Below are 19415 nucleotides of genomic sequence, written 5' to 3'. Positions count from 1 at the left end.
TGGCAGGTTAAGCTCATCGCTCCTAACTCCATCCAATTTGCTGATTTTCACTTTTTAAACAACTAATTTTGCAAAACTTTTCATAGAAACTTGATTGCTCACTTCATATTGAGTTATTTATCATTCGATTTCAGTTGAAAACGCTTTTAATTAGCCTTAATTGGAAAGCATTGAAGGTTTACCCGAAAAAAGCATAAAAAAATGCCTTTGTGATTTTTAGATAGAGTGCACCGTTTTCTAGGTAAAGCCATGTTCAGGTTAACATGTTTTCTTGAACCTTTTTTATTCTTTTAAAATAGTGTAAATCCGATTGGAATTTTCTCATCCACTTTCAGGATTTCCAAAATTATGACTTACGTTTCAAAGAGCTAAATAGTTTTACTGAAAAAAAACAAGAAAAAGCATCAATAAAACTATGTTCTACCTTTCAATTCTTTTTTTTTTTGTACTGAAAAGTATGTCGTTTCGTCTCTTCTGAAGTAGAGTAAAATTTGATAGTGTAACAGCGGAGTTTAAAAAAGTACTATTTTTTTTAATTAGGCCTATTCATCGCTACGGAATTACAAGAAGCTATCATGGAAATTGTTGTTTTGATTTCATGGTCAAACACTTTTAAGATTTTTAAAAATCATGACTTAGTGTTGTAACTGTTGCTACAGTGAAAGACAGTTTGTTACTGAGAAAACTGTTTTTTCCGTCCGGCGTGTTGGGTGGCCGGGAACGAACTGTGCTGGGAGTGCTGATAGTTAGCATGGCCTACTACATCTCCCCCTTTAGGAGATTTGGCGGACGGCCAATCTTCCTTCTACTGAACTGCTTCACCGGTGGACCAGTTTCCGGTTGTAGCCGTTTCCGATCGTCTCGCGGCGGCCAAGCCAGGTGTGGTCCGCGATTGACGTATGACGGCTCGAGATGATTCTTCAACCAGGCGATGTTTGTGGGATGATCTGTGACCGCTTTTCCTCCTTCGACAAGATTTTTGAGACCTCTTGCAGCCGTGGGAGAGATGCGATGCTTGATCTTCGTTGAGAGCTTCCGGAATGTCCGCAGGGCCAAACAAGGATGAGGACGTAGGACGTAGTTGGCGTAGGAACTGGTGTTGGCAAGCTTGATGGAGTCGCTCGATGCCGGCGACGGACGATGATCGGGTCCGGGAACACTGTCGGAGGGCTCCGTGCGGGGATCTTCGTAGGTTGGACTTGAGACGGCCAGATCGACGGGTTGATCTGGATCGATGACGGCCTCGTTCCGAGGATGCTTCCAGATTCTTGGCACGCAGAACTGTCTTGCAGCGTCCAAGCGATTCGTGGTGTTGATCCGGATTCATGGCACACAGCGTCGTGTCGGAAGCAGTATCTAGCTGCATCGGTACGGTCGTCCCGTTGAGCGCGATGCGGATGTGCTTCTTCTTCTGCTTCAGGTCCGTCTGCACGACCTGCTTGAGGTTGGCCACACGGTGGCACTCTTCCGTAGCGTGGTTCTCCGGTGCGCTAGACACAGAGATGTGTGCTTCCTCCTGGGGCTCGTTGTTGGCAGATTCGGAACTTGGCGAAACTTGAAATCTCTCCAACATCAGGTTCTGCTTTGCAAGGAGCGCGTCCAGCCTGAGGATAACTTGCCGAAGATCCACATCAGACATTTTCCTGGGGGGCTTGAGTTGACTTCGAGAATGTTCCAGGAAAATTTTCTTCTCCTCGTCGCCAAATGTTGTAACTGTTGCTAGGCTACAGTGAAAGACAGTTTGTTACTGAGAAAACTGTTTATTCCGTCCGGCGTGTTGGGTGGCCGGGAACGAACTGTGCTGGGAGTGCTGGTAGTTAGCATGGCCTACTACACTTAGGTTTCAAAAGGGCCAAATAATTCTATTGAGAAAAACATTCAATATTACGCCCATTTAAAATGTTAGTCTTGATTCAGAAAACTTAAAAATATTGTATTCGAAAAAATTGGAAAATTTTACGAATATTTCATTTTTAGCAATGAAAATCTGACCTTACCTACTTTCTGAGAGACTTAGAAAACTTCAATTTACCTGTTTCTTTTTCTTTAAGCGTAAGTTCTCAGTAACCAAAGGTAAAAACTCCAATCTTTTAGACAATTTTATAGCAAATTTTCTGAACTTTCAAGAATCTATGACATTTCCCCGAAACACACATTCCCGAAGAGCCATTTCTCCGAATGCCACATCTCCGAAAAGACACTTTCCCGAAATGCCATTTACCCGAAAATCATTTCACCGAACAATCCATTTCCCCGAATGGCCACATCCCCGAATGACAACTTCCCCTAAATACCATTTTCCCAATTGGCCACTTCCCCAAATTTTCCACATCCCTGAAAATCATTTTCCCGAATGACCATATCCCCGAACGGCCGTTTCCCCGAACCCGGTCAGAAGGCGCGCGCGCTGTTCTGGGCAACGGCCATACCCGAATATTCAAATTGATGTAAGTGCGACAACTGGCCAAAGAAATTTCAGGTCAGAACGTGTTTGAAACACGTTCAGGCCCGACTACCACAAAATTTTTGATTGTTACTCGGGACCTTGGCAACCAAAATCAGCTGTCGAGCTTAAGTATATCCCCTAAACTTCTTTAGTAATTTTAAATCTAAAATGGCGGTGATGAAATATTCAAAAAATGCATTTTGTAATTCAATAATCAACTATTTAGATTTGATTAAAAGGGTTGGTCGCAAAACTCGATTTGGACGTAAAAAAAAAAAATCAAAGCCTTCATCCAGCCAAAATTGATAAAGACAAATCAGTTCAGTTAAACAAAATCTAGAACAAACTGAATCTTGCGCATCGAGTCGTCGCATAAAGCTATCGTTGCTGTTCTATCTTTAACAAGTAGATACCGTTTTCGAAAATTGTCCTTTGCTGAAAATGGCCGCTTAAAAAAAATCTTTTTTTTATGGAACGTGGATGATCTCAATACCCCGCACTCTTAAAGTGTCCGCGTGGTTTATTAATGGACTTCTACGGTTATTTGTTTTTTTTTAATCTTAAAAAACACGTAGGAAAATTTAATATTTACGTCATACTTTTATTTAAAAAAAAAAATCCCAAAATAACAATTTAGTTTATATCTAAGTTATCATTTGGGGACCATCCACAAACCACGTCGACACTTTTTTGTAAATGGAATGTTCGGGAAATGATTTTCGGGGATGTGGAATTTTCGGGAAAAAGATTTTCGGGGATATGGGATTCGGGAAAGTGGGATTCAGGGATAAGGGATAAAACCATTTCGCTGAAATCAAGCTTTTGGAGGCTTATATTTTGTAAACGAGGCATTTTATTAAAATATCTGTAAAATACTTTTCGATTGCAAATTCATTTTTTTTTTGCAGAGCCAATCCCTCCCAAATTCAAATTTACATAATATTATATTATATTATTATAAATATAAGGCTGGCCCCCCCTTCAAAATTGGCTCGAAAAATCAGGGGGCAAAAAAAATATTTTTACAATAAACTTCAAAATTTCAATTAAAATTCAAGTGCAACCAGCTGAAATCAAATTAAAACACATTCTTCTGCGTTTAAAATCATTTTTAGCATGTTTGGGTTTATTAAAAAATCTTAAGATTTTTTGAAAATTTTCGATGCAAAATCTTTTTTTTCGATACAATTTTTGTTTTTGTCAGATCTTAGATTTTTTGAAAACTAATGATTGCAAAACAACTGAACTAGTGTAAAATGCCTTTTAAAACACTTTTTTCATTTAAATGTGAAGACTATGGCTTGTTATTTAAATTTTTATATTTTTTTATTTTTTTGCCCCCCCCCCCCTTGACCTCGGCCAGGGCCGAGGGACAAAAACTTTTTTAAATATTTGCATCGGCCTAAACAATATTATACAAAAAAGGAGGCCAAAAAATTGTATGGAAAATGTACGATTTTTTTTCTAAAAATCACTATTTTTCAAAATGTCATAACTCGGCGGCAACATTTTTGACCATATGGCTCAAAACTAGCGGGTTTTGGTTCACTAAAACATATAGGAAAAAAAACTCGAAAATCAAAAAATTACGATTTTAAGCAATTGAGTTTTTGCAAAAAAAAATCATCAAAAAAATCGGCAAAAAAATCCGCGAAATTATTTTTTTTTTATGAATAGTTAACTTTGTCAACTTTGCTGAATACAACTTTGCCAAAGACACCAAATTGACCTTGAACTTGAATTGAACTTCCTTCAAAATTTACAGATTTTCGAATATTGACACAAAATGGGAAAACTAGTCGAAATGACACTTTTATTAGTCATTTTTCATAAGGTTTGTGAACGGCTTATCTTCCATACCATCTCATTCAATATTTAGCCAACAAGCTTTTGAGTTAGGTAAAAATTACAATCAAAAATACTTTTTAGTTGGCTCGAAATCTTTTTATCGCTTTTTCCACCTGATGAGTGAAATTTTCACCCTCAAATGGGTGTGTTTTTTCGTAAACAACAAATTCTCCACTCCTTCACGACCAGTTCCGATAACCGCATCACCACGAAACTTCTCTCTTTAAATGCTGCACGTCACGTCTTTAAATTGACTCCGTCTCTGCTGGACGAAAGCCGACGACGGTTATCAATCTATAAGTGAAAAGGCGCGCACAAAATTGCTTTTAGTCTGATTAAAAAATTCTTGTGGTGAGGTTCGGGTGTACAAGTTGCTAGATTTTTTTAAAAGTATTATCATTTGGAAGTTTGAACGATGAAGTACGTTTACTGCTGCGTTCTGGTTGTTTTGCTCGGGCTGACCTTGGCCTGGGCAGCGGAGGATGTTCCCGAGGCGGAAAAGGTGGCCCCCATCAGTATGTGCACTGATTAAGGATTATTTTTGGAGTAAAATTAATGAGCTGATACCTTCTTTTTGTCGAACAGATGTATCGAAGCGACAGTTTGTTCAAACTCTCACGTGCACAAACCCCAACTGTAGCGCGCAGTGCAAAGGACGTGGCTATCGCAGCGGAAAGTGTCAAATTGGAAGGTGCTTTTGTTCTTACGTTTGAGGGGGTGGAAAAAATTACTTATTATATTTATTTTTTATGTTTTTTTTGGTGGGAGACCATAATAAAAAGTAATTATTTATGAAAATCAAGAACTTTTTTATAGTAAGAAAGAACTTGTACAATTCCACTATTTGAAAAATCGACATCAAAACAAAAAATCACATCATTCTCTGCCATAGAATAACTGATAAGATCATTCTTGGTTGCGGAATTTTATCTGTCGACGTCCGATACCTGCTATGAACAACAACCACACAAAGTGGCTAGATAAGAAGAAGTGACTTGGTTTTGTTTTGCAAATTGTTTTCGGTTTGTTTCATTAGATTGAAAGGAAAAGCTTCACTTACCGTTGGGTGTGGCGACTTGTTGATATCTCGTGCACTCAAGAAGGGACATTTTCGGAACAATTTTCACACGCGTGGGATCTCTGGTCGAATTCAACGAATCTATTCAGTTCAGCATACAAACAAAAATAAATAAACTTAGGCGAGTTACTCTAATGTTAAGGTAACCATTTTTCCTCTTTCTAAAGATAAGCTTAAAGTCGAAATGCTTTGTGAAAATCACTCTCACTTTGATGTGATGTCAAAACCGAACAGGCTCACTTCCCAAGCAGCTCCGAGCAATACTGCAGGCACAGTCTGTTGTTGTAGTTCAGCAGGGCGTAGTAGAAGCCACCGTCGAACAGCAATCGGATGGGCACGATTCCGAGCACCGTTTTCGCCGGCGACTCTCGACTGTCCTCCGACTGGAGGCCTTCGTTCAAGTGCTGCAAGCTGGCGATGCCGTCAGTTTTCAGCCCGTAGAACTTTAGCTGAATCGGTGGCTCGCTAGTACACTCGACCCCGTCAAATACGTAGGTTTTGAGGAAAAATACCAGTCCCGCGCTAAACTGCGTCAACGGCAGCCAGTTTTCCACGATAAGATGGTCGATACCCTCTTGCAGGGGTAGTTCCGTGATGCTTTTGAGGAGGACCCGGAAAAGTTCTTTCTCGTACAGGTTGTAGCTGGTAAGGGCGGCGTACATCTGAATGTCGATCTTGAGAGTGTACGTGGCACGGGTCAAAGTGAAGAGCGGCGGTCGTGGCTCGTCCTTGGGCAGCACATTCCACGTTGCAGCCGCGTCGATGACCTCGCTCAGAAATTTCACGTACGAAAGCGTCGCAAACTTGCTGCTGTACAGAGTTTCGATGGTTTTTCCGCAGCTCAACGAGATCAACTCGTGGCACGTTTTGCGCGGACCAAACGGACGATCGTTGAGTTTGGAGCGAGGGTTGAAACGAGGTTTGTTCAGTGTGAGATTCTTCAGCTTGTCCCGCAGCTGTTTGCGCTTCAGATCACCACTCAACGAACTGTTGGTACTGCGTTCGTTGTACGTTCCGGTGTGATCTCGTGGGTTAATATTCACCGAACCGTTCACAATGTCCACCCCGTTCAAGATTGCCTCCGACGGACGAATCGGCTTTATCCGGTACACGTCGAAGAACTTCCTGCACATTTGGCTTTTAACCCACTCTAACTTTTGCTCTTCTTCACTGTCCACCTTCCGATAGTAATGAATATTGTGCTCAATGACATCCTGCTGAAAACACAAAAACATGTACGCACACCGGTGAACCTGCTCCACAAAATCCTCCGGTAACGTTGCCAAATCGAACATTGCCTTCGTCGAGCTCAAATTTGCAAACATCCGATCCAGATAGGCATCAATGCCGTCCGGCCGGCGGTAACCCTTCGCAATCACATAGACCTCGGAATTGCCCGGCTTCGAGGTGCACGGCTTGAACACGTTCAACTCGTCGAAGCACACGTACAGCAGGTACAGCAAATCGACGCTCGTATGCTCGAACATGGTGAACATCTTCAGGATGAACGAACCGCCTCGGGTGAGCATTTTCAGCGCCGTTACGGCTTCTGCTAGGTGCAGCGGGGCCACGTGCTCTTCCTGCGATTCCGGCACGTCCAGACAGTCGATCGAGCCGTCGGCGGTGACGAGGTTTACCTGTTGAAGGAGAGCAAGGGATTGTTTAAATAATCTGAACCGAAGTAATACTACAACTGTTGTAAAAGTAAATCTTTCCCAGTTCCTGAGGGGAACACCCTTGAAGAGTATCGGGGCTGGCATTTACAAAGCGGATTCAGTGGCAGTTTCATTCTCAACTTAATGTTAACATGTTAGGGTTAATGATAACATTCCATAGGTCGCCTCCCTAAGGTGTCGTGATAAGGTCCAGTTTGTGACGATACACTACCTTCCCTTTACTAAGCAATCGATTCCAGAAGGGAAAAGATCACCAGTTGTGTTGGTCCAAGCCGGGATTTGAACCCCGATCTACCGCTTACGAGGCGGAAGCGTTACCACTGGGCTACGTGGCTCGGTCAACTACAACTGTTGACTCAGTAAAAAGTCATTACAGTCCAGAATAAGTAAACATGAGAATTAGTTGTAGGTTATGATCAGAACTTTTCAGAAAAAAAGGAAGTAAGAACCAATAATCATCACTTCGCAACTCTCAAATGCCCCTATCATGCTGATCAATCACGGCGCCGGCCACGGCCAGTAGTAAGATCATGGGAAAGTGGATAGCAATGTTAGTCAGATACTTGATGAGGTCAGGATTCACTATGGTGGGTGATACGACCATGAGGAATGTGTTATCGGTTGAAATTTTAAAAAAATATTGGGCAGTCTTTTGCGGAAAGATACAATATTAATCATTTGATAAGTTTTAAAACGCGTGCCAACCGAGCAGTAGTAATACGGAAAGGACTTTTCTGTATGTTTCTACAAAATTTAATCAATGCCTTCAACTGGGGCAAATCCGGACTACAGTCTGAACAGGGACAGCGCGTTTAACCCCTTCCCGTCCAGAGCGAAATCAAGATTTTTCTACGTTTTCTACATTACTTGAAACTGGATCGACCAAATTGGATGAAATTTTGAAACATACTACATATACTAATGCAAGTTGAACCAGGTTTAAAAAATGCATGGATGCTGAAAAATTAAATTTTGAATAAGTGGTGCTCTGGAGTAACCATGGGCGTTAGAGGGTTAAGAGCACTTTAAAGCTTCACATTTAGAATTGAAGGCACACATTTTGTTGTTCCGAATCTGGTCTACCCAAAATCACTCAAAAATATCAAAATCTGCTGTCCCAATTCGCTCCATGTGTCCCGATTCGCCCAGATGACGGTGCCTATTTAAAAATAGTATATAAAAGACGATTGACTCTTTACTAAACGACTACTAAAGTTACAAAAATAGAATAAAATATTGATTTCAACGAATTTAGAAATAATAAAAATTAAAAAGAAACAAACTTAGGATGCTATGTAACAACTATTTCGACAAACTCAACCGCGGTGGCGTGCCTTCCGATCAACGATGATAAAGGAAGGGCTGATTTTATCATTGCTAGCGAGAAAGCAAAGAAACCGCGTCGCCTCACCGCCCGCAATTGACTGAAATAGTAAATAATGTTCACTAATCAGTTAAAGTAGCTTGTCGTATATCGATTTTGGGCCAAATTCAGTTAAGAACGCCATTTTGTGCAGCTCACTATGTCTCACCTTTTGACCTTCACAGATCCCAAAAATTTGATTTCAATCCGGAGATATTCAATAAAAACTCCGTGCATTTTGTCACATTTCATATGAAAGAAGTTTAAATTTTGTGCGACAATTGGCCAAAGGCATTACAGGTCAGAACGCGTTTGACACAGTAACATTTTCAGTTATAACTCGGGACTCCAGCAACCAAATTCAACCAAACTTCAGGACAATGCACAGAATGATCAACCACACAAAACATGTTTGTTATTGTTTACTTTGCGTGCTCTCGGAACGTCAAAAAGTACATATAAATGACATCAAAATCTGAAAACAATCTAACTTTCCATGAATATTTTTGGGATTTTTTTTGTCTTTTAGAAAGTTGTTGGGATTTGTCAATCCCAGCAACTTTGTCGAATACACCAACATTTTATCTCGCAATCTACGCCTTCTACGACCAAATTTGGAGAAAATTTTAAGGATCAGTTTTTTTCAACTTTACAAATCACGATTAAGTTTTGGAGAAAAGTGACTTTTTTGGAACTTTTAGCTTAGAAAAAACACAGATATTTGAACGTAAGTAAAGTAATAAAGATTTAAAAAAATTGAAAACTTAAATATCTCGGAAAAGCACGGTCCAAATTTAAAGCGCCAGCGCTATTTGAAAAAGGAGATGTAACATATAAAACGCCGAAAATCCTAGTTGTATTTTTCTTTAAGTCTCGAGATATCTTCGCAATTCGCAATTGTCAGTGTAAGAACGGGCCTTGACCGATCTTATGCACTAGGTTCCCGACGAACACGCACTGCCCTTACACCTATATCTCAACCATGCTCTGAGTCAGTACGAGCAACACGCTAGAACACGCTTTGAGTGTTCGTGCCAGGCATGCACACCTTCTTTTCCGGTTACGCATTTTAACTCGTTCCGGGGGTGGTACATTGTGTTGGGTTTGATGTAAGTATAAGCGCCTAACCATTTAAAGTGAGCGTATCAATTTTCATTAAAGCAAAAACTGTTTTATTTTTAATTTGAATTCAAAAACTAGTTGTTATTTTACTGTGTATTGTTTTTTCCTGAAATCTTGCGTAGTGTTGAGTCGTGTTTATATGCTGCTATTTCTTTTGTCGCGGTGTTTTGTTACAATTTTTGGTCTTAAGCATGTTGTACAAGTTTACCAAAAGTACAATAGTAATATTTGTGTTAATCCTTTAACCATTCCATAAATTGAGTAAGGGCTCGAACCTCACTTGTTTGAAGAAATGGGTGAAGATTGAAAACAATAGACAGTAAAAGAGAATATATTTTATAAAAAATCAAGAATCGATAGTACAAGAGAATGAGAATGAATTTCAAAGAATAAAAATGATAAGCTGGATGTAGTAGATGTAAAATTAGACAACAGTTAATAAAAAGAGATAACAAAAACAAGCTTAGATTGTAGTTATGATAATTTATAGGACATATAAAGAATTATTAAAAATTGGAGGTAGACGGTAGCTGAGAATGAAGAGAAGAGAAACCCCGTTGTGCGATGTTTCAGTACATCCACAGCAGTTGACTCAACATACTGCGAATCAAAACAATACCGTCTACAATCACAAATTACTTCCTTTTCCGACATTGTCGCGCCCCTTTCTTTTAGCCGTCTCGATTCTGACCTGCGGTGGTCAAAGAATTACGATCCGTGTCATTATGATGACTAAACCAAGCCAACGTGGAGGTAAGAAAATAGGACACTTGCAAGGAACCAGAGCTGTACTGTTCTGATTAAGATATTTCGAATAATCTAACAGAACTACGGATGTAGGGGAAATATATGTATTCTAATCAAACACCTATCTTCGCCATATGGAGAGTTTGTTGCTCGATTAAAGCTTCAAAAATTGTGTTTTCACTGTAATATATCAACCAAACGATCAAAGACGAGTAAGCACGCAGTCTGGTAAATGTTTCAGAGCCAAAAGTAAGCTATTTTAACTAAAATTAGCGAAAAACATGATTGTGATCGATTTTTCCTTTGTCTGGAAAGCATCGATTAGGCAGGTTTGAAAATAACTTTTGATCGCTTAAGCACAGTCTTTTGGAACACATCATTTTGTTTTCATTATTTCTTACTTATTCTAACACACTTCACAACTTTTTTCGACGCTAACGTCTAAAGAATCATTTCCACATTTACACTGAAATATCTTTTTTCATGAAAATGTTAGTTTTTAGTAAGAAAATTTACTTTAAAAAATATTCAAAAACACCAGCTGCAATTATATTTTCATCAAACTTCGGCATTCTTTCAAGCTGGCACAAACACTAACATATTTGCAGTGTTGCCAAACGAGCACACATTATTTTTCTTGTTTTTCTATGACTCCTAAATCTTTTCCTCCCATGCAACCCAAGTTTGCCACGAATCTGGCAACTCATGCGTCATTTTCAACTTGAAAACTGATTAGACCCTTTGTAAAATTGGTTGACAGTTCAGCAGTGTCAACATTGTGAAAATTGTCGTGGCGTGTTGTTTTTTTTTATTTCTGGTGAGTTAAAAAAAGGTAATTTTGCAGCAAATAATAAATTTTTTAAATCTTTTGTTTCAGAACCCGAAGAAATCCCTCCGGATTTGTCCATTCCGGGCTGTGAAAGCAACCAGGACAACAATCCTCATCGGCGTTGTTTATTCCAAGCAACTCTACCACTTGACCTCCGGAATAACAAAAAACAATCAGTGACTGCCGGCCCACATGACGACATCGGCGCTTTGGAAGAGAACGCGACGTTCCTCGAGAACAATCCGCTTGGAGGCGGCCTCGGAACAGCATACTCCACCAGCAGAATCAGCAACGTGAGTGCATTCGTTGCACCGGAGGGGAACAAGACGTTCCTCAAGAACAACCCGCCCGGAGGCGGCCCCAGAACCTACGCCACCAGCAGAACCAACAACATGCGTGCATTCGCTGCACCGGGGTTGAACCTGACGTTCCTCGAGACTAACCCGCCCGGAGGCGGCCCCGGAACAGCATACTCCACCAGCAGAATCAGCAACGTGAGTGCATTCGTTGCACCGGAGTGAATCAAGACGTTCCTCGAGAAAAACCCGCCCGGAGGCGGTCCCGGATCCTACGCCACCAACAGAAACAGCAACTAAGTGCATTGCTGCACCGGGATTGAAACTGGTGTTCCTTGAGACTAACCCGCCCGGAGGCGGCCCCAGAACCTACACCACCAGCAGAATCAGAATCAACTTCGTAAAGCCGATGATTTCGCGAAAAAAAAAACTTGGTGGGACAATTTCGCATAGAAGTAAAACGATTTAACAGACTTGATGTTGTTTTTAATGGGTTTGCGAATAAAGTACTAGATTTTATGTCTTTTTCTTTAAGTGCTTCGGCTGTGTACGATTTCAGCTGTTCAAAAAGATCGGAATCCTTCGATATGGATCTTTTGAATTGATTTTCTGAATATTCGCTGTTATAGTATTTGGATATATTTTCATGCTCTTTTTGTAATATGTATTAAATTACAATAAAATCTAGTCAGTTTTGTCCCTATTTACCCCAGATTGCAGTTCTATTAAAATTACGCTGCTTGATTTTGAAAAAATATAGCATTTATTATTTCCAAAATAACGGTCATTTTGAAAACTAATTTTAAAACTGTCTCAGTTTTCACAGGCCCTTTGCAATTCGAGATTATGGCTTTCATGCAGATTTTCTTTGTAGTGGTGCTTAAAAGGCGTTGATTAGAATAGGTATCTGGGAGTGATTATAATGGGTTGATTAGGCTGAATATACAAATTTCATGAAGTGAATTAAAAATGATTTTAAAAATAGATTAAATAACTGAAGTTCATATTATTTTATATTCAAATGTTCAGGAAGAGTTGCTCTTTTCAATAAACATAAAAACATGATGATTTAATTGAGAATAGCTGAGAAATTCTTAAAGAAATCAAGAGTCGCCGCTAAATAGGCTGAAAATAGGCATAATTCCCCTAGTTAGTTGCGCTTCTTCCAGGATGTTCCTTACGTGGACGTCAACCAAAGAGCACGCAATAAGATCAGTGCCATTGCATGCTCTTAAGTATCAATCCTTGGCCTGCATTCAGCGGGCAAAATTACATGAAAAAACGTTACTTAATCCACCTTTAGGTGGTTGGTGCCTTCCTCTCATTTATAGTGATTTCAATCCCCCTAAAGTGTCCACATGTTTATGGATCTCCCCTAACGTTCGCAGCACCTAAGAGGTCCTAATAAAAATAAATGATGATTAATAAAACAGACTACCTACAGACTTTTTGTCAAGATTATACAGACACGGCCTTTGAGGAAAATGGCATCCCTCTACACGGCTTTTTCGTGGCGATCAGACCCGACCAGTTGAGGTTATGTGAATTCAGATCATTTTTTAAACTGCTTGTAATTTAAGATAGATGAGTCAGATCTTAAAAATTCTTACTCCACCTAAAAGGTCTTCTCATATGCTTCCTAAAAATATATAACATGTGAGGGTTTCATGAAAAAACCACCCTTTTTGCCATAATTTTAATTTAATATGAAACAGTTTTTTTTAACATAACTTTTTAAATACATGATAAAACTGCATGGATTTAAATAGCAACTTAGGGGACGTTAAGACGGATCGAATAAAACCATTCCGGCCAAAATCGGTTGAGCCTGTGACGAGATATTCCAGTGACATTGATTTTGTACACATGTCTACATACAGCCAAACACACAGACATTTGCTTAGCTGGTGATTCTGAATCGATATGTACAAATGAAGGTAGGTCTAGGAGGTCTAATTAAAAAGTTCATTTTCCGAGTGATTTTATAGCCTTTCCTCAGTAAGGTGAGGAGGGCAAAAACATTTAGGTAGTTGGACAATTTTCAAATTTTGTTTGAGCGGTCCCATAATTCATTCCCTTGTGCTTTCCCCATGAAAATTAGAAAAATATCACTAGGATTTTTCCAGCGATTGCAGGGCATAGAGTACCGTCAGAGTAAAACAAATTGTTTGTACAAAATATAACAATATAATATAATTATTAATAATAATATACATTAAATATTTTGATTCATAAGAAATTGGGATGTTATTAAAAAAAATAATTGTATTGTGTTTCTTAATTTTGAAACCTCCGGTAATGTCATCACCGACGGTTCTCAACTTTGTATACGATACAATTCAAGTCGATGCGTCATACTCGCAGTGTAGCGAGAGCAACAGCCAAAGAAAGTTGATTATTTTGCTCGCGCTCCCGGTGTGTGAAGGTACAACAAACAGCCATGTATTTCACGTGTGACGAAATGGGAATCGCCCTGGACAGGTTCCTACTGTCGCTGGCCGGAAGGTACGTTGAAGTTTGCCTAGTTGGAGGAACTACGATGCTCACAAACTGGTGTTTTTGTAGATATGCTGAACACTCCAAGCGGTTGCACATTCTCTCGGGACAAGCCATCGATGAGCAGCTGAAGAAGTATGTCCTCATTGTGCAAGACAGCTCGCCGGAACTGACCATAGTAGAGTACAGAGTCTCGATCGAGGACTTCCGGCACGTGCCCTCTCGAGAAGCTGACATCGATAGACTCGTGCGGAGTTTTCCCGGCGATAAACCACTCGACGCTGAGCTTGCTAAGCGATATCTTATTCTGGGCAATGAATCAACGTGTGATAGCGAAGCAAACGTTGAGATAGTGAAGGGATTTGGTGTCGACTTGACTGAGCACCCGCCTGAGCTGCTTGCGCTGATACAGGCAATCCGATTGAGTTCCGAGTTGGGGCGTGCGAATGTTTTCGAGCTTTGTTTGAACTCGAAGACGGTGCAGCAACTGTTGCTTGATACCCACGATGCAGGACCTGGAGAGACGTTCCGGAATTATTATCCCGTTGACCCTGTGGTCAAGAACGGTATGAGTCTGATGGATCTCTACGAAGATATCAAGTACAAAAAGCTCAACCTGGGAGTGTTCTTGATTCGCGACGCAGATAAGGGTGGTGCCTTGATAACTCACGTCGAACCGATTCGTGACTTGAAGGATCTGACACCCACGACTAGTTTCGTGGTAAGCGATACCATAAGTTACGCCGAACTTTGCCGATTGTGTCCGGTGGTGCACGAGGTCATCTATCGACCCGACTATGGTCTTGTCTACTGGCAGCGAAGTTCCGGCGGTGGGACGGGCAGCCTGCGCAAATATCTGACCTGTGCGTACACTCAAGAATACGATCAACGCCCACCTCCTCTGCATTGGTTGAACGTGATTCACGCTGATCAGACCGTTGGAAAGAGCACATTTTTGAGGCGTTTGAAGGAAGGGTTTCGCAAAGCTCAACCATTCGGGCTAGTCCGGCTGATCGACGGAACAGTTCTGGCAGCTGCTTTAGCCGACGGATCGTTGTCAACGGTTCAAAAATTGGCAAAATTGTTCCGGATGGAATCGCAGCTAGAGAGTAAAGTTGTTGAAGTGTTGGCTCGACAGAAGGGTGCTCTTATGGTGCTGATTGACCATGCCAATCATGTAGGAGACTTGCTGGTGACGTTTTTGGAGGAAGTGGAACGTGATCTTGGAACGAGTGTAAAATTTTGGATCGCTGCGAGGGACAAACTACGGAAGCAAATTGAGGACAAGTTTCCAATCGTAGCCCACGAATTTCCCGAATTGGACAAGATGCAGCAGGAGGATTTTTTGGAGACACTCCTACCGGAGTTGAGTGCGGCACTCATTGAAGAGACTTTGAAGATCGCTCGAACATGCAATGTCCAGCTTGCGTTTCACGAAACGTGCGTCGAATATCCCATCACGAAGAATGTTTTCAACTTGAAATTGATAGCCGATATGCTGCAACAAGTTGATGAATCTAAAAAGTCTTTTTATATCCCCGATTTGTTGGATTTTTTCATCGAAAGTCAGCTTACAGAGTTTGCAGATCTTGAGAGGGAATGTTACAGTTTCTGTCTGGAGAAGAAATCCGCTCTACTGATTCTCCAACAATGCAAGTACACAACTGTTGTTGAATATATGGCTGCTAGATATCTCTCAAAGCACGTAGAACTTGTCAATCTCACACTTTACCGAGAACACCCCAGGGTCACCAGCTTTCTGGACCAACTAATATCCCGACATGACAAAATAGCCACAGCCGTGCTGAATAAGGACACGGAACAGGTACTTACCATGCTGGATTCGTACCAGGAATCGCTAGACGACCTAAACCGGAATCCGTTACACACAAGTCACGACTGCCTCGCCATTCAAGAAGCTCTCGTCGCTGCCGGTCTACAGCACGAGCAACGTTGTCTACTATCCGACTACACTCCGCTACAACTGGCAGACGAACGCAAGGACTGGAAGTTTGTCAATCTTCTGCTGCAGAACAACGCACGGCATGACTTTCCCACCCTACGACTGCGCACAATGCACACGGATCAACTGGAAGAAGTGGTTGAGTCTTGCATCAGCACTGCCCTTCATCGCCTTCTCGACTGGATCTTAACAAACCGTCCGGATTACCAGATAACGCAGAGAAACATCTACAGCGTAAGCGTTTGCAGCGATACCATGCAGTGTGATCTACTATTTCGTATTCTTAATCGCGCTCACGAGCAGAAGCTCCACGAGCGAGAAGCCCCGTACCGCTTCATGTGGGGCTCCACCGGTCTTCACATGGCCGCGTACAACGGATCACTCGCCGTGTGTCGATTCTTGGTGGAAAAGCTCAGCTTTAGCGCGGATCTACAGGACTACAGCGGCCAAACGGCGCTTGGAGAGGCGAGCGATGTTGAGGTAGCTACTTATTTGAAGAGTTTGCAGAAAGATCAAAGGGAGCCAGAGTCCGATGCAGAACTTGAGGAAGACGTCGTAGATTCAGCGTTCATTAGGGCTTGCAATTCAAACAATCTCGAGCTGGTTCGCTACTGCGTGGAACAAGAAGGACATGATTTCATGAATCCGGAGCGTGGACAATACGGATTCATTAACGCGATCGCGTGGGGAAATCTCTCAATTGTGGAGTATTTGTATGAAAAGGGATTCAAAGATCAGTTGGACATCGAGGATAGCACCGGGTGTACGGCGCTGGTGAATGCAGTGCGGTACGAGCATCTTCCGATAGTAAAGTTTCTGGTAGAGCGTGGCGCAGACTTTTCAAAGATACAGGATGCTCCAAACAATTCTGAACTTCGGCAATATCTTAAGGATCACTGTCAGTACGATCCCCCGATTACATTTGAGTATCTTTCTGAGCTAGGACTAGACGAATTACGCTCTTTGGAATATAATTTTCTTACGGAGAACGAAGACGGCGATGTTTTGCTCCACTACTACATCGAGTACCATGAGGACGTTGAAGTTCTAAAATTTCTCCTGACTCAATACGACAACGTAGATCTAGAGAGCAAGTTTACCGGTCGAACTCCACTACTGGAAGCGATTCGTGCTCATAAAGCGCAATTTGTTGACATCCTGCTAGAAACCGGTGCAGACGCGTACAAGATCTGTGCCAAAACCGGACAAAGCGTACTCCACCTCGCAGCCCAGCAAAGCAACAAACGCCTGCTGGACCTCTTTCTGACCGAGTACCACATTGCCATCGATTCGCGGGACAACCAAGGGCAAACGATCGCTTTCTATCTGGAAAGTAACGCGATGAACCTGTTCCGGTATCTGGTCGAACGCTACGGAATGGACGTGAACGCTCGAAACAACGAGGGACGCACAGTTCTGCACGAAAAGATCATCTACGAAGGATTCTTACACCTGCACGAGGTGGAGTATTTGCTTCGGGAGGTGGGCGTTCGGCAGAATGTGACCGACCGAAGGGGAAGGTTGGCACTGCATTACGCCGCGGAAAGAGGCAACATTAATGTGGTACAGCTGTTGGAGCGCTATGGAGGATTGGAATGGAACGTCAGGGATGCGGATGGCAAGAGTCCTGTTGATTTGGCAAAAGAAGCGGCCCAGGAGAAATTGTTGGAATATTTAGAAGGATCAAATTGATAAAGAAAAAAACTAAATAAAAAACTTATTGCAAAAATCTGACAAGCAAAAGAAATTTTTAAAGATTACTCACCATCGGAAACTCGCTCGCTCGACGCGTGATCGCGTCCAAGTTTTCCCGCTTCATTATGTCCCCGGTACAGTCCTCTCCGAAGCACCACCGGTCCAGTGTTTCCAAAATGAATCTATCGTCCGTGATCATGTTTCCCATACTATTTCCCTCATAGTACGGGTTCAGCGTATTGGCGAACCACTGCCACCGTATGTCCCCACGCGTCAACCGTAGATAGTGGTTCAGTCCCGTTATGAAAGCCCCCGGGGCCTCGCACAGGTGCACGCTATAGAACTCGGCCGCGTCCCCCGGAACAAGCTCGTAAGCGGCGACACATTCGTACAGCTTGGCGAACGCTTGCGTGACGAACTCCCCCCGGATCCGGTGACGCAGCTCCTGTAGAATCGGAAACAGTGACGACCGTCGCCGGGTGTGCTGATGCCACTCGCCGATCTCGAAGTCGTTCAATCGGTTCTTAACCGCGTTGAGGTCGGACTTGTCCTTTTGTAACTGGTCCACGGTATACGCCGGTACGGTAAAGACACTTTCGAGCGGAGGCAGTCCCGGTGGATGTTCGACCGGCCGTCGGAACTGAAACTTTTTCTTGAACTGCTGCTCCACAGCCCAATCTGCTTCCTTTCGCAGCATTCTTCCGAAGCCCAGCGGTTTCTCCCTGACCAATTTGCTCCAGTTCATATCACGACTCGAACGATTGGAACGTCCGGGACGGTTGTGGCGCGACGGCATGGTCACACTGTGCCGGATGTTCCGTCGGTTGATGAAGTAAAATGCAAAAGTTCGGTCTGGTTTTGGTTTCGCTGTCGGGCAATAATTTACAAACATGAAAGTGATGACAGGTGAATGGTGACCTGACAGTAGTCTGAAGCGAAGGTGTGGTGAATACAAATAGGACACCGAGAAAATTAAATCAAAAATTATTATATTTAATTTTGTTCATAAGTTTTTTAAAAATATGTTTTTTTTTTATATATATATAAAAAGATCCTATAAGCTATAGGATTCTTTATGTTTATTTATGACCTTTTCAAATAAATATTACGTATCAAGTAAAACAATGCAAATTGACCAAGGACGAAGTTAGTGAAAACAAATCTGGAGTTTTTTTTTAAAGGTCCAATGAACCAAATTTTCAGTTTTTCCTTTTTGGGTGTTTTTTAACACCCCTAAACTGCCCATGATCGCATAAATGTCCCATATGCATTTTGATCACTTTTGAGTTATTGATGCAGTTTGGTTCAAAATCGTGTGCTCTTTCTAAAGAGCCCATAACATCCAGTGGGGGAACAGCATCTAATTCCAGCGTGCCTCTAATGTTGGCAGGTCAGAACTTTGACATTCAATTAAAGCTAATTAAAATCGTTTTCAACTGAAATCGAGTGATAAATAGCTCAATGAGAAGTGAGCAAGCAAGTTTCTATCAAAAGTTTTGCAAAATTAGTTGTTTAAATAGTGAAAATCAGCAAATTAGATGGAGTTAGGAGCGAGTGCTTAACCTGCCAAACATACGAGAATTTCCGTGGAATTTCCCCTACTTTGTTCTAGAAATCGGGAGGAAATCCAGTTTTCCGTGAAAACTTAACACGTAGCCTTATGTGTGGGACAAACTTGCCTTGCGTTTTTCTCAGCTTGCTGTTTTTGCATATGGGACATTTATGCGATCATGGGCAGTAAAGGTTTCAAAAACACCCAAAAAGCAAAAACTGGAAATTGGGTTCATTGGACCTTTTCAAAAAAAACTCCAGAAATAGTCTTTCCAAAGTCTTTCCTACTACTTATTAATGTTAAA

General features: G+C 41.7%; 4 protein-coding genes and 1 long non-coding RNA gene across 5 annotated transcripts in view; 3 read left to right on the top strand and 2 right to left on the bottom strand.

Annotated features, from left to right (window-relative positions):
* LOC120430158 (protein singed wings 2) overlaps positions 1–5490 on the bottom strand; it is a 30919-nt gene extending 25429 nt beyond the window's left edge. Inside the window, exon 1 of the mRNA XM_052711229.1 lies at positions 5355–5490. The gene's annotated coding sequence lies outside the window, so the exon portion shown is untranslated. The remainder of the gene's footprint in view (positions 1–5354) is intronic.
* On the top strand, positions 4540–5092 carry LOC120430024 (putative neurotoxin-A). The gene is made up of 2 exons (XM_039595121.2): positions 4540–4809; positions 4880–5092. Exons 1-2 carry the CDS (start codon positions 4710–4712, stop codon positions 5005–5007), a joined length of 228 nt encoding a protein of 75 aa, XP_039451055.1. The 5' UTR covers positions 4540–4709; the 3' UTR covers positions 5008–5092.
* On the bottom strand, positions 5432–18439 carry LOC120430016 (cap-specific mRNA (nucleoside-2'-O-)-methyltransferase 2). The gene is made up of 2 exons (XM_039595114.2): positions 17630–18439; positions 5432–7009 (listed from the first exon to the last, which is right to left on the bottom strand). Exons 1-2 carry the CDS (start codon positions 18353–18355, stop codon positions 5609–5611), a joined length of 2127 nt encoding a protein of 708 aa, XP_039451048.1. The 5' UTR covers positions 18356–18439; the 3' UTR covers positions 5432–5608.
* On the top strand, positions 10878–11878 carry LOC128093651 (uncharacterized). Its single transcript, XR_008212665.1, has 2 exons — positions 10878–11097; positions 11158–11878. It is a non-coding gene; the product is annotated as an uncharacterized LOC128093651 (long non-coding RNA).
* On the top strand, positions 13752–17595 carry LOC120430006 (uncharacterized). The gene is made up of 2 exons (XM_039595110.2): positions 13752–13910; positions 13971–17595. Exons 1-2 carry the CDS (start codon positions 13846–13848, stop codon positions 17554–17556), a joined length of 3651 nt encoding a protein of 1216 aa, XP_039451044.1. The 5' UTR covers positions 13752–13845; the 3' UTR covers positions 17557–17595.
* Positions 18440–19415: the final 976 nt, after the last annotated feature.

The sequence above is a fragment of the Culex pipiens genome, chromosome 3 (genome assembly GCF_016801865.2).
Source record: "Culex pipiens pallens isolate TS chromosome 3, TS_CPP_V2, whole genome shotgun sequence".
NCBI classification, from domain to species: domain Eukaryota; kingdom Metazoa; phylum Arthropoda; class Insecta; order Diptera; family Culicidae; genus Culex; species Culex pipiens.
The sequence above is the reverse complement of the archived record's forward strand: the minus strand, read 5'-3'. Positions and strand labels throughout refer to the sequence as shown.

Coding starts and splice junctions, on each gene's coding strand:
- LOC120430024 (XM_039595121.2), top strand. CDS start 4,710: ATGAAGTACGTTTACTGCTGCGTTCTGGTTGTTTTGCTCGGGCTGACC. Junction 4,810..4,879: donor GGAAAAGGTGGCCCCCATCA/GTATGTGCACTG, acceptor TTTGTCGAACAG/ATGTATCGAAGCGACAGTTT.
- LOC120430006 (XM_039595110.2), top strand. CDS start 13,846: ATGTATTTCACGTGTGACGAAATGGGAATCGCCCTGGACAGGTTCCTA. Junction 13,911..13,970: donor CTACTGTCGCTGGCCGGAAG/GTACGTTGAAGT, acceptor GTGTTTTTGTAG/ATATGCTGAACACTCCAAGC.
- LOC120430016 (XM_039595114.2), bottom strand. CDS start 18,355: ATGCCGTCGCGCCACAACCGTCCCGGACGTTCCAATCGTTCGAGTCGT. Junction 7,010..17,629: donor GAGCGAGCGAGTTTCCGATG/GTGAGTAATCTT, acceptor CTCCTTCAACAG/GTAAACCTCGTCACCGCCGA.